The 13,793-nt window shown below is 36.7% G+C and overlaps 1 protein-coding gene across 1 annotated transcript in view; it reads left to right on the top strand.

Moving 5' to 3' along the window:
• Positions 1-5,054: 5,054 nt before the first annotated feature.
• Positions 5,055-13,793, top strand: part of ARHGAP32 (Rho GTPase activating protein 32) — a 122,523-nt gene continuing 113,784 nt past the window's right edge. Inside the window, exon 1 of the mRNA XM_052662185.1 lies at positions 5,055-5,170. Within this exon, the coding sequence (XP_052518145.1) occupies positions 5,055-5,170 (116 nt within the window). The remainder of the gene's footprint in view (positions 5,171-13,793) is intronic.

Here is a 13,793-nt window from a genome sequence, read left to right as displayed (position 1 = left end):
TAATTTGCACCTAATATCACTTATTAAGAAGATTGAAACTATCATGCTGAGCTGACTTAAGATCTAATTTTATATGCACTTACTTTGTAATGCTTAAGCTTTTAGTTCTGATTTTTTATTTTGCATTCTTCACATTCAGAAAAGGGATTCAGGTAATAAGAAAACAACCTCTTAATTTAATTGAGTTTGGTTTCCTTTTACTTATTAAATTACTACTCTTTTTTAAATAATGGTAAAAATTGCAGAGTTAAACCAAACATTTGCAGGTTGAGATATCTTACTCTTCAGTGTTTGTATAATCACAGTGACGAAAACATTTTATGGCTTCAGTGACGATGATGAAAATGATGGCTGTCATTTCTGGGCCAGGTCTTATGAACTGAACAATATGATAATTGTATTACATGCATTATTTCTAATACATACATTAACCTTGCAGGGTTGTTATTACTCTTTTAGAGATCACCAAACTGAAACTCAATTTAAGTTATTTGCCTCAAACCACATGATTTGTAAACAGCATAGTTGAGATTTGAGTCTCTGACTTCAAAATATTGATACTTCTAATTCTATTGAAAACTGTTTTTTTCCCCCTAGGTTTTATAATCAGCTTTTTGAAATGAAACTCTTTTTTTTCATGAATATATTTTTGTGATGACATATTCAGGTAGCCATTTTGTTTGGAAATTTCATTTAGTTCTTTTGAATAGTTCAGAGTTAGTGCTCTCTCTAAGTACATGTTTCTACTAAGCAAAATCTTCTCTAACACGAAATGTTCCATTTTCTAGCCAAGTAGACAAAGCTTGTCCACAGAATGCTTCACAGCTATGACTCTACAATAGATACACCACATGGCTCTTCAGAAAATTATGTATTCTAAATGTGAAGTGTGTGTCTGACTATAGTGTATACATGTGTATCAAAGAATTGTATTAGAAAAATTGAACAAGAATCCTTCTAAGATAGTTTCAATGACTGAAGATTTTCCTCTAATGTAAAAAGTACCATATAAAATGTTCAAATGTCATCCATTATCAACCATTCTTCTATGTATTCATTCTACATTTTAATGGCTTTATATCTTTAAATTGTTTTTCTCTTAAAAAAAAAAAAGCGTTCTACTTTGGGATTCTTAAACTATTGCTAAGAATGCTTTTCCCCTTCCTGTAGGAATTGGGAGCTTCTCTTTCCCTCAACTTCTTTGCCTGTTGGTCAGTAGAAGATGAAGAATCAGCTGGTTTTTAAACTACTGATAGGGACTTTTGGGATTTAGGTCAGGGACTTGTGCTCTGAAAAGTTTTCGGTGGGAGTGGAATCTATGGGCTGTAAGAATGGCCCTCTCAACCTCTGGTGGCCACGAGTCCCACTCTGCTTGGTTTCTTTCCTGCCTCTACCTTTGGTTTTTGCTAGATATTTCTAAGCTACCAAAGAAGAGAACAAAGAAGAACGACCACATGTTTATTCTGAATTTAAGCACTTTTTTTTTTTTTTTAAAGCTTCTGATAGCACAGTCAGAACTGTGAGAACAAGTCTTGAACGACTGCCTGGTGCGTAAGTCAGCTTGGGAGGAGAGGAAGGAGGCTCTGCCTGCAGCGGGGATGCGGGGTGGAAAGGTGGGAATCTGATGTAACAGCAGGACTGGAAGAGGACACTTCCCGATGCTTCATATTAGCCAGACTGCCCGTGATGTTCTGTGTGCAAATGCCGCTGATAGTGTAATTTTTCATGTTTGAAAGTGCTTGAGGAAGGGAGGTAAATGAACCAGGAGAGTGAAAGAGTAAAATAAATGATTAGAAGGAAAGATATATAGGATCTATGGAACCACATGATTTTTTGCCAAATTGCCCTGCGCAGAGGTTATACCAATATATATTCCCACCAACAGTGTATATTCATTTTCCCACATCTTCTTCCAGACAGCTTGTTAAAACTTAAAAAAATCTTTGCCTGATAGATTAAAAAGGCATCTTATTGTGTTTTTTTTTTCATTTTTATTGAGTGAAGTAAATAAGTTTTACTATGTTTTTATGATTCTTTCATGTCTTCCTGTTATTATTGTGTTTATGCTTTTTGCCTGTTTATCTTTTGGGTTGTTGGATTTTAAAGATTTATAGGCACCTTATATATATATATGTGTGTGTGTGTGTGTGTGTGTGTGTGTGTGTGTGTGTGTGTGTGTGTAAGAGATTAACCCATTGTGATAGGTTCCAAATATTTTACTTAATTAATTACATATGACTTTATTCATAATTAAAGACTTTTTTTGGTTAGGGAAGATTTTTAAATTTGTATGTAGTAAAATGTATCAGTCTTTTGTGGTTTCAAGGCTTCTTAAAGTTATATTTAGAAAGGACTTCCTCACAGTGAAGTGATCAAAAGATTTCCCATGATTTTCTTTTATGGTTTTATCTTTACATTTAAATCTTTGATCCATTGGGAATTTATTTCAGTGGATGAAATGAGGAAGGGGTTAAATTTAATTCCGTCTCCTCACTATCTCTTTGGAATCACCAACATGGTCAGTAGATTAAAACCGTATAGTTTTTGGAGCAACAAAATTAAAATAGTAACACATATATAAATTGTAGTTTTGTGGAAAGGAAAGGGACCTTATAAACAAAGTCAGCTGGATGGTTCATTTCCTGTATTTTCAAATATGAAGATTCAAGGGTATCCCAGTAGATGCCTTTTAAAGTTTTATCTGGTCAGATTTAGTGTAAAACCAGGTTTTTAAGTAACAGTTGTGCTGTTGCTGGTTTTGGAGATGCTGTACTTTACGCTCGTTTCCCAGCGAGTCATTTTACTGCTCCTCTGTGCGTCTGCATTTTAAGTTATGTGTAAAAATGTTGCATGCTTCTATTTCTGTAATTGTCAGCATCTTTTAATTTATGATACTTACTTTTTTTTTTTCCTTTAAAAAGCCATGGACAGGCCAGGCTGTTGTGTCCCACTTTGGATACCTGAGCAAAGGTGTATATGGCAGTTATTATTGAGGGGAAGGAAAGATGGGTGGAATATTAGAAGGCATGAAGATGGGCAAGTCCCTAGACCTTGCTTATCTTTTCTGTATATTGAGAAGAGAAGAGAACTTTAATTTAGAATTAAATTTATTAAATAAATTAAATAATTAAATTAATCAATTAAATAAAAATTAATTAAATTTAGAATCTAAATTAAATTTAGAAGTTTAATTAGGTCACATTTGTTTTTTTGTTTGTTTTGTTTCCATTACTCTAGGGGGTGAATTTAAAAAGAAATCAGAAAGTGTTCTATGTTTTCTTCTAAAGGTTTTATAGTGTCCAGTCTTACATTTAGGTCCTTAATCCATTTTGAGCTTATTTTTGTACACCATGTTAGAGAATGTTTTACCAGCACTACTTATTGAACAGACTGTCTTTTCTCCTTTGTATGTTCTTATCTCCTTTATGGAGGAAACCTATATGTCTCTGATATTCTTGTTTCCTCCTCTTTTGGAGGAAATCATAAACAAAATGAAAAGACAACCTACAGAATGGGAGAAAATATTTGCAAATGATGCAGCTGACAAGGGATTAATTTATAAAATACACAAGTAGCTCATACAGCTCAATATTAAAAAAACAGAACCCAGTCAAAAATGGGCAGAAGACCTAACTAGACATTTCTGCAAAGAAGACATGTAGATGGCCAACAGGCATGTGAAAAAATGCCTGACATCACTAATTAATTCAAATCAAAAGTATAATGAGGTAGGTATCACTTTACTCTGGTCAAAATGGCCATCATCAAAAAGTCTACAAATAATAAATGCTGGAGAGGGTGTGGAGAAAAAGGAATCCTCCTCCCAGTTGGTGGGATTGTAAATTGGTTCAGCTATTATGGAGAACAGTATGGAAGTTCCCTAAAAGACTACAAGTAGAGTTTCCATATGATCCTGTAGTGCCACTCCTGGGCATATATCTGGAGAAAACTGTAGTTAAAAAAGATACATGCACCGCCGCGTTCATAGCGCTATTTACAATAGCCAAAACATGGAAGCAATCTGAATGTCCATTGACTGATGAATGGATAAAGAAGATGTGGTACCTGTATATAATGGAATATTACTCAGCTTAAGTTAAAAGGAGTCATGCCATTTGCAGCAACATGGATGGACCTAGAGATGATCAAACTGAGTGAAGAAGTCAGACAGAGACAAATCTCATATGATATTGCTTATATCTAAGAAAAGAAATACAAATGGACTTATTTACAAAATTGAAGTAGACCCACAGACTTAGAAAACAAATTTATAGTTACCAAAGGAGAAAAACAGGGGGAGGGATAAATTAGGAGGTTGAGATTAACATATACACCCTACTATATAAAATAGATAACCAACAAACACCTAGTGTATAGCACAGGGAACTATTCTCAATAATTTTGTCATAGCCTGTAAGGGAAAAGAGTTTGAAAAAGAATACACAGACACACGCACTCACACACATATGTATAACCGAATCACTGTGCTATACAATTGAAACTAACATGACATTGTAATTCAGCTGTACTTCAATTTAAGGGGAATGTGAATAGAATTTGTATCCTGCTGTTGTGTGAAAATTGTATAAATTTTAATTATGTTGAATTGGTTCACAGTGCTTTTCAGGTCTGCTATATCGAATAAAATTTAAAAAATAATAAAGTCTGAGGTAGAAAAAGGATATAGGTAAGAAAAGTCAACTTAATAGCTAGAAAGCTTGAGAAGAGAGAAATAATTATTAAAAGAATAGGAATTGGTGAAAACTCATCTTCATTGGGGTTGTGTGTTTGGTTATGTAGGTCACACAGCCTAAAGCGGTGGGAGGGGTCCGGTGTCCCAGGTGTAGCAGTCTGACACATTGAGGGTGCTTCGTGGGACTTCCTGTCTTTGCCTCAGCTGTAATTAACCTTGCACGTAACAGCCTGTGGCCCGCATGATCACGTTATTACTGGCGCCCCAGCTGCATACCTGTGTGTACATCAGTAGAGCTGAACAGCCTGGACACTGCTGTGCTCTTGCCCATGCCTTGAGGTTGGAACTTCTAAAATACTCGATGGAGACCGAAAGTGAGAGTAGCGCGTCGGGCGATGACAGCGTGTTCTGGTTGGATTCGGAAGTTATAACCCAGGTGACTGGCAGTGAAGAGGGAGAAGGGGAAGAGCATTTCAGGTAAATACGGAATTCACAGTCCGTTCTTTCTCTCTGTCTCATCTTTGTCCCTCTCCCCGCCTCCCTCATCTGTGCTCCCCAACCCTCCCATCCTCTTTGTTTTAACCTCTTTTCAGTAAGATTTCTTTTCTCTGGGGGAAGATTTGGAGCTGAAGAGGACGGGTTTCTAGTTGTGTATATAGCATTCTTCATTCCACAGCTTGCCCAGAGCTTGTAAAAGGCATTTTAAATGACTTGTTAGAACACCAGGAAGAGAAGGTGTTAGACAGGTTTTGTAGTAGCATTTCAGGAATTTCAGGTAGAGACTCATAATGAACTATTACCCCTTCCTGTATCTGATTTGTACCTAACAGAAGTGACTTGCATCTGAATCTAAGAGATTTTTCTTTCTCTTTTTCCTTGCAATATGTTCGTGTGTGTGTGTGTGTGTGTGTGTGTGTGTGTGTGTGTGGCTGCTTTTGTTCCCTTATTCATGTGTATGCAACATTTTGATTATGTCCACCGATTAATTATTTCATGGATCAAAGCCTCTGACCTTATATTTCACCCACCTTATAGCTCTCCTCCTCCCACCGGCCCCAGCAAATCTCTTTTGGTTTGATCTCTAATTGTATCTTCATAAATGAAGTATTTGGGAAGGCCACCTGATTAAGCAGCTCTCTAGGTTCAGTGCATTAGTGAAGAAAGAGGTCTCACCCCCCTTGTACACACAGTACCATTTGTGTATTAATTTTGTTGTGCTGTTACAAATTTTAGGAGGCCTTATTCTGGCTTTTCTTTTTCAACAGGTGTTAACAAATTAATTCTTTTGGAGATACTAAAAAAAAAAAACCTCGAAGAAGTTTATACTACATATTATCACTGCCACCCACATGGGCAATTAAAACACCTTTTACAATTTTATCTATGGGTAGTTGGGTAGGAGACCGGATCATTATTTTCATCAGATCTTGTCTTTAGTATTTGAAAAAGAGTTTTTCTTTCTCAAAGGATTTCTTTATTCACAGATTTTCCTTTTAAAGTCTAGGTTAAATGACAGATGAGATTGAATATTGGGGCTTCCCTGGTGGCTCATTCTGTAAAGAATTTGCCTGTAATGCAGGAGACCTGGGTTTTGACCTGGGGTAGATCCTCTGGAGAAGGGAATGGCTACCCACTTCAGTATTATAGGCTGGAGAATTCCATGGACAGAGGAGCCTGGTGGGCTACAGTCCATGAGGCTGCCGGAGTCAGACATGACTGAACGATGACTAACACTTCACATACATGACATTGAATGTTAGGAACTCTTGATAACCACTGATTAACAAATTTAGTGTGGGTTAAAATGAATAGGAAATATGTTTTAAATTTTAAAGAATAATTCACAGTGTTCAAAGTATGAAAGTATGAAAATGAACGTTTTATTAGCATGTGAAAGTCTTTTTTGCGTCAACTTTTTCATTCTCTATAGTTTTTATTTTAGCCTCTCTTACTGGCCTAAGCTACTTCTCTCCCAAGGTGTGCTGATGTTTCATATCACATATTCCATAGTTTTAAATATGCTCCGTATGTCATGAACAGTCAGTGGGAATAAGGTATTTATTGTGTGAGAACTGTTTGGCCTCATGTTAAAGTCGTGGAAGTTATTTCAGCCTGTTTGTCAAAGGAGACAGCCTGGTCCTTGTTTTGATGGACTTGGTTCCAAGATCCTCCATTTACTTGTGAGGCAACAGGAGGCTGTCTGGGGTTTTCTTTCGACAGTTCATCTGTGTAGGCCTGAGTTTTTCTTCTCCTTAGGACCATGGGACCACATTTTCATCCCCGAGAAACTGAGCTAGGTGGTGCATTGTTTTAGGAAACCATGACACCGTAGGGCATTTGTCCTGTTGACAATATTATTTCATATCTGACTGTCATCATGACTCTCCCAAACCAAGTATGTCTTTGAGATTTGATCTTATTTTATTTATAAGGGTGACAGAGATCAAGGCAAGGCCACGTTTCATGTAGTCTTTCTCACCTATTCAGCAGTCAGACATGAGGAAATGCGCAGCAGAGTGCTTGCATGGCGTTCGCCCTGATGTTCCAGCTGAGATGCCTTGCAGAAAAAATGTGTGTGGGTGTCGAAGGTCAGGGTTGGATAGTGGAAGTTGTGGCTGTAACCTTGAGAGAAGCTATGGTGAACTCAGTGTTGTTTGTGACAGTTGTTTTTGTAAAATCAGTTTAATAGTTAAAAAATATAGAAAAGTTTTACCTGTTTCTTTAAAATCTGTGCTGATATACATTAACTAACCTGTTGTTATGATTACGGTCTAATTAATTTCCATGCGAGCACACACTCAGAAAAAGGGCAGAAGATTGTGTGCTGTTCTTTTTCTCCGAATAACTTATGAATTAGATTTAAGTTCATTCTTTTTTTTTTTTAATATTTTTTAAAAACTTTCTAAAATTTTGTTTTGGGGTATAGCCAGTTAACAAGTAGGTATTGTTATTTCCCATTTTCAGATGAGGAAATTGTAGCTCAGACAGCCACATAAACCATATGCGTAAATAAGTGTAACTAATATTGAAAATAAAAGACTTCAGTTTTATTAAAAAATTTTTTATATCTGCTGCTAAATGTTATTTTTTAGTAAATAACAACCTTTACGAAGCTACAGCTTAGTTCTCAGTTCTGAAATTCCTTCTCTGAGGAATTTTTGAGCACTGGTGATGTATCAGTTATACAGCCAACATGAAAGTGAAATAGCGCATACAGTAATGTGACCTTTTAAAGATGCGACCTAGAGGACACCTGGGAATTATTACTGACTCACGGTCATGAGAGGGTCTAGTTTTTTGGCATTTGAGGGCAGAAAGACGTATCATAGGACCTTGATTAGTGTTCTCTAGTGTCACATTATTGTAGATACATAGCCTAGTATGTATGACAAACAATGACACAGAGTTTGAAACATTTACAGAGATGATATGTGTGTATAATTAAACCATATTTTTAGAACTTGTATACCTTTAAAAATCAGAGTCTACAGATGCACAGATCTCAGTCAGATCTTCACTTTTATCTCCATTATAAGACAGTTGTTTTTAAGAAGAGAAGCTTCTGACTCTAGTTAAGCTAGATAATTTGGCGTACATTTTAATTTTTTTTGAAATGTGTTTGTTGGTTTATAGCATCATAAAGCTAATAATAAATGGTTCATGTATCTGATTGGTTGGTTGGTTGCTTGCTCTGTTCATTCTCTGCCTTATTTGAAATGAGGTAAAAGAAGATTTTGAATTGAAAGATTTTGCAGCAGTCCAAATAGGTAACAGGGGCTTGGATATGTTAGTTCTTCTAGATCTTTCAGATCTAGATCTTCTTTCAGATCTAGGATGGCTATTCTAATGGCTAAATTCCTCTGGAAACCCACAGTTCTTTGCTTTTAATATGTTTACTGTCCTTTTGTCTTCTGTAGAAATTTTTCATTTTAGGAATCCCAGGATAGAGAGGTAGCAATAACAGCTTATCATTGACATATATATCAATATCACACTCAGACCTATTTTAAACTCTGTGACTTTTCGTAGTCATCACACCCTTAATAATCTGTTATGTACAATACCAAAAAAAAAAAAAAAAAAAGGTGTATTTTGCAAAAAACCAAAAAAGATACTTCTGTTACTCTGTAACTTTGGGTGTGTGATCTGGAGTATAGTTACTCCCTGAAATATTCTTTCAATATGAAATGTAACTTTCACTCAGAGTCATCTCATCAGTGTCACAGAAATAGTAAATTTAATGGTAATCGGAGTCAGATATGAACAAAGCTTAATCTCAGAAAATTTTGTTCAGTGTTGGAGTCTAGCCATTAGGCTGTCTTTGTTAATGTGTGAAATGAGTCTGTCTTAACTATGAAGCATGCCAGTGCAAGACTTTCTTGGTATTTCACTAATTAAACTCTTTGGGATGGAATCCAGGGTGAGCCTTTCTTACATCTGTCTGTATGAGTTTTTTTTTTTTTTTTAATGTACAAGAAGGGCCTGAGAGCACAGAAAATTATGAAACTATATCAGAGTTCCTGGTTATTAAGTTGTGTATTTAAAGCGAAAAATTTTTAATCTTATTTCTCCTTAAGTTTTGGACTCAGCTTAAGCATTTAGTTCAGTTCAGTCGCTCAGTCATGTCCACCTCTTTGCGACTCCATGAATCGCAGCACGCCAGGCCTCCCTGTCCATCACCAACTCCCAGAGTTCACTCAGACTCACGTCCATCGGGTCGGTGATGCCATCCAGCTGTCTCATCCTCTGTCGTCCCCTTCTCCTCCTGCCCCCAATCCCTCCCAGCATCAGAGTCTTTTACAATGAGTCAACTCTTTGCATGAGGTGGCCAAAGTACTGGAGTTTCAGCTTTAGCATCAATCCTTCCAAAGAAATCCCAGGGCTGATCTCCTTTAGAATGGACTGGTTGGACCTCCTTGCAGTCCAAGGGACTCTCAAGAGTCTTCTCCAACACCACAGTTTAAAAGCATAAATTCTTTGACGCTCAGCCTTCTTCACAGTCCAACTCTCACATCCATACATGACCACTGGAAAAACCATAGCCTTGACTAGATGGACCTTAGTCGGCAAAGTAGTGTCTCTGCTTTTGAATATGCTATCTAGGTTGGTCATAACTTTTCTTCCAAGGAGTAAGCGTCTTTTAATTTCATGGCTGCAATCAGCATCTGCAGTGATTTTTGAGCCCCCCAAAATAAAGTCTGACTCTGTTCCCACTGTTTCCCCATCTATTTCCCATGAAGTGATGGGACTGGATGCCATGATCTTCATTTTCTGGAATTTGAGCTTTAAGACAATTTTTTCACTCTCCTCTTTCACTTTCATCAAGAGGCTTTTTAGTTCCTCTTCACTTTGTGCCATAAGCCCCCCTAAACAGTCAATTGCACGTTCAAACAGTAATTAAAATTCCTTGAAACACTTAAAGCTCTGATTATTAATGTAATACAGTCAATATCTTTTAAAATATATATATAAAGTGACAAACCTGGGAAGACTGCAATCAGAACAAGCAAAGCCTTTCTAGATAGTTAATTTTAGAAGTCGCCTGTTGTACTTTTACTTTCCATTAGTGATTAGCTTCCTTTCCACGCTCTCATATTTTCTTTCATTCACATGTGCTGTTTGCCCTCATCTTGGCTCTCTCTTTTCTTCCCTGTTTCCCTTCCTTTTAAGATAAGGTCTTTAGAGTACTTCTCTCAGCCCCGTGATTCCCCATGAATCTTTTGTTTATCACCATTTTGCCCCTGCTTCCCTGGTGGCTCAGTAGTAAAGAATCCTTCCTCCCGCAATGCAGGCAACGCGGGTTCAATCCCTGGGTCGGGAAGATCCCCTGAAGAAGGGAAGGGCAACCCACTCCAGTATTCTTGCCTGGGAAGTCCCATGGACAGAGCAGCCTGTTGGGCTATAGTCCACGGGGTCGCGAAGAGTCAGACATGACTTAGCGACGGTATGACAAATTCTGTCCCCACCCCCAAGCCCAGTGTTTTACTGAAATGATTTTACTATTTTTTGCCATTCAGTCAGATTTAGTTATATGTGTCATTGTTTCCTCTCCTTTTTTATCATATTCCATCTTAAAGTGTCTCTTCTGGTCCATTTGTTATTTAGTTGATATTTTCTTGAATCTTTTGTTCAGATAAGTTATGAGTGATGTACTCTGATTTCTTGCCTATAGTCACTGCTATTTTTATTTATTTTTTTCTTTTCCTTTGTAGGTAACTTATTCTTTCTGAATGCTTGTAAAATTTTCTTTTTATTCTTAGTTATGTGTATTTTGTCATCAAATCTTCAATTGGACCTCAGTGACTTTCAGTCTATAGATATAAGTCTTCATATTAGGAAAGAGTTTTAGAATTTTATTATTAATTTAATTGTTACCTTTTTTATCAGTAATAATTTTCTCCTCATGGAATCTATTGCGTATTTGATCTCCTTAGTGTTTCTTTCATGATGTATCTGTCATTGTTGTTTTTCAGTTGCTAAGTCATGTCTGTTTGTGACCCCGTGGACTGAAGCACACCAGGCTTCCCTGTCCTTCACCATCTCCCTGAGTTTGCTCAAACTCATGTTCATTGAGTCGGTGATGTCATCCAACCATCTCATCCCCTGTTGTCCCCTTCTCCTCCTGCCTTCCATCTTTCCCAGCATCAGGGTCTTTTCCAATGAGTCAGCTCTTTGCATCAGGTGACTGATTTATCTTCACATTTTAATTTTATGATTTTAGGTATTTCTTATACTTGTTCTTTAGGCCGTTCATTTCATCTTTTTCTTTAGTCTTTCAGATTCAGTTTGAGTGAAGTAATTTTTACGTGTTCTTGTTCTTATATATCACTGACTTAATATTTATATAATAATTTAGGTTATTGTCTTTTCTGCTTTAACTTTGCAGCTTTGTTCTCTAAGGATGCATGTTCTGTTTGTTCTGACTGAAAGAATCGCAGCTTTAATATTGCCCTTCTCTGTCTCTCCCTCCTTCAGATTTTCTCCAGTGGTCCCATGATGCTATAGCTTCTGCCTTTCTTTTCTTAGGTGAACACACCCTTGTTAATAGCCCTAGTCCCTCTAATTGATTATTAAATTTATTTACAGAGTAATTTTCCAGTTTTTATTAATTCCTTGGGGGCAAGTACCTCTTTTGTTGTGGGGAGAAGTGGGAGTATAGCCTCCTTGAACCTCTGTTATTCTCCACTGGTTTACCAGTCAGTGTGATCCTATTTGCTTCTTTGTCTTCCAGAAGTTGAAGATTTCAGGCCTGCTGATCTCACCCAGTGTTAATCTTTTAAGGATTTATTTTCCTTTTATTTGGCTTACTTCCTTTTCAGAGACTTGGAGAAGGAAAGCTCTATTTCTCAACATATATGCAATCTTGAATGGGAAGTTCACTGGTAGTTTTTTTCATGGCTTTTGAGGGAAAGCTTCTGAGGGGAACATTCAGTGAGGCCAAATCTTGGTGTCTGTCACCCAGTCCAGTGGGTCTCAAGAGGTGAGAATTGCTTGTTTCAGTGTCTTCTTCAGGCTGGGAGGTGGGATCTTCTAGTAGAAAGCAGTCCATCACATCTGGAATGCCTGAGATGTGTTAATACATTTCAGTTTTCCCATTTGCAAAACAGGGCTACTAACAGTATATCCAACAGTAACCAGTTAGAAGACAAAATGGAAGAAAAGGTGCCATTTTTAAGAGCAACAACAAAGATGAAATGCTCAGAAATAAACTTACTAAGGAACTCCAAGACCTATGTGAAGAAAATTTAAAATATTGCTGAAGGACATAGAAGTTTGGAACAAAAGAAAAGATATATACCTTGTTCATAACAAAATAGTCAACATCATAAAGATGTTTATTATAAAATTAATGTGATAATAAGAATGCTTTTTTAAAAACCTAGGTAAATTGGTTTTGAAATAAATTGAGCTTGACTAAGTAATTGAGTCAAGAAACTTTGGGGAGAAGAAAAAAGCAAGGCTAGGAAGAGGATTAGTGCAACCAGATGTTATAGTATGAAGTCTCAGTGATTAAAACCTTGTGGTACTGGTATGAATAGAGGGCATAGGGGGTGAAATGAGAAGCCTGGAAATTTACCCTGATACATAGGAAGATATGGTAAAGATGGCTTCTCCAAAGCCAACGGGAACATTATGTACTATTCAATGAATTCTTTGGGGGAAAACTGAATATGCAGCTGTGAAAAATAAGGAAAATTGGAGACCTGCCTCATACCAAGGATAATTTCCAAATGATTGAAGAAGGTATAATGTATTAAATGAAACCACGAAAAATTCAGAAGAAAACATGGGAAAATTAAAAAAAAAAAGGTTTTGGATCAGGGATGGCATTTTGAAATGACTTAAAATGCAAAACTCAGAAAGGGTTATGAAATTCAGCTACATAAAATATAAAACATCTGCACTATAGAAAACAAAATAAGCAAGGACAAATGACAGCCTGTTAAAAATACTTGGAATTCTTATTACAAATGAAGAACTAATCTCTTTAAAGAATTTTAAAAGACCAAAAATCCAACAGAAAAATGGGCTACTTTATAAAAGGAATTTTTTTCATCATTGAGTATTTGCCTTTCATATATACTGAACATATCTTGAAATGATATCTTATAAACTTGTAGTATAGTTTGAAATAGTGAAAGATTGGAAATAATTGAAGAATTCACTAGTAATGGATGAGTTAAATTATGGAATATGTATGATATTCCACAGTGGAATATTGCACAGATGTAAAAATAGCAAAGAAGCTCTTTATATACTGATATGGAAAGTCCTTAAGAAAATATTAGAAAACTACACAACAGTGTGAAACATGATACTTTTTATGTAAAAAGTGTTGCAGTCCATGGGGTTGTAAAGAGTTGGGCTCACCTTGGCTACTGAACAACATGGGCTTCCTTGATGACTCAAACAGTAAATAATCTCCCTGCAATGGGGAGACCATGGTTTGATCCCTGGGTCAGGAAGATTCCCGGGAGAAGGGAATGGCTACCCATTCCAGTATTCTGGGGACTTCCCTGCTGGCTCACATGGTAAAGAATCTGCCTGCAATGTGGGAGAACCCTGCAATGTGCGAGACCCAGGTGTAAAGATTAGGGTG

Source organism: Budorcas taxicolor, chromosome 25 (genome assembly GCF_023091745.1).
Source record: "Budorcas taxicolor isolate Tak-1 chromosome 25, Takin1.1, whole genome shotgun sequence".
NCBI lineage: Eukaryota > Metazoa > Chordata > Mammalia > Artiodactyla > Bovidae > Budorcas > Budorcas taxicolor.
Note: the sequence above shows the minus strand (reverse complement) of the source record. Positions and strands in the feature narration are given on the sequence as shown.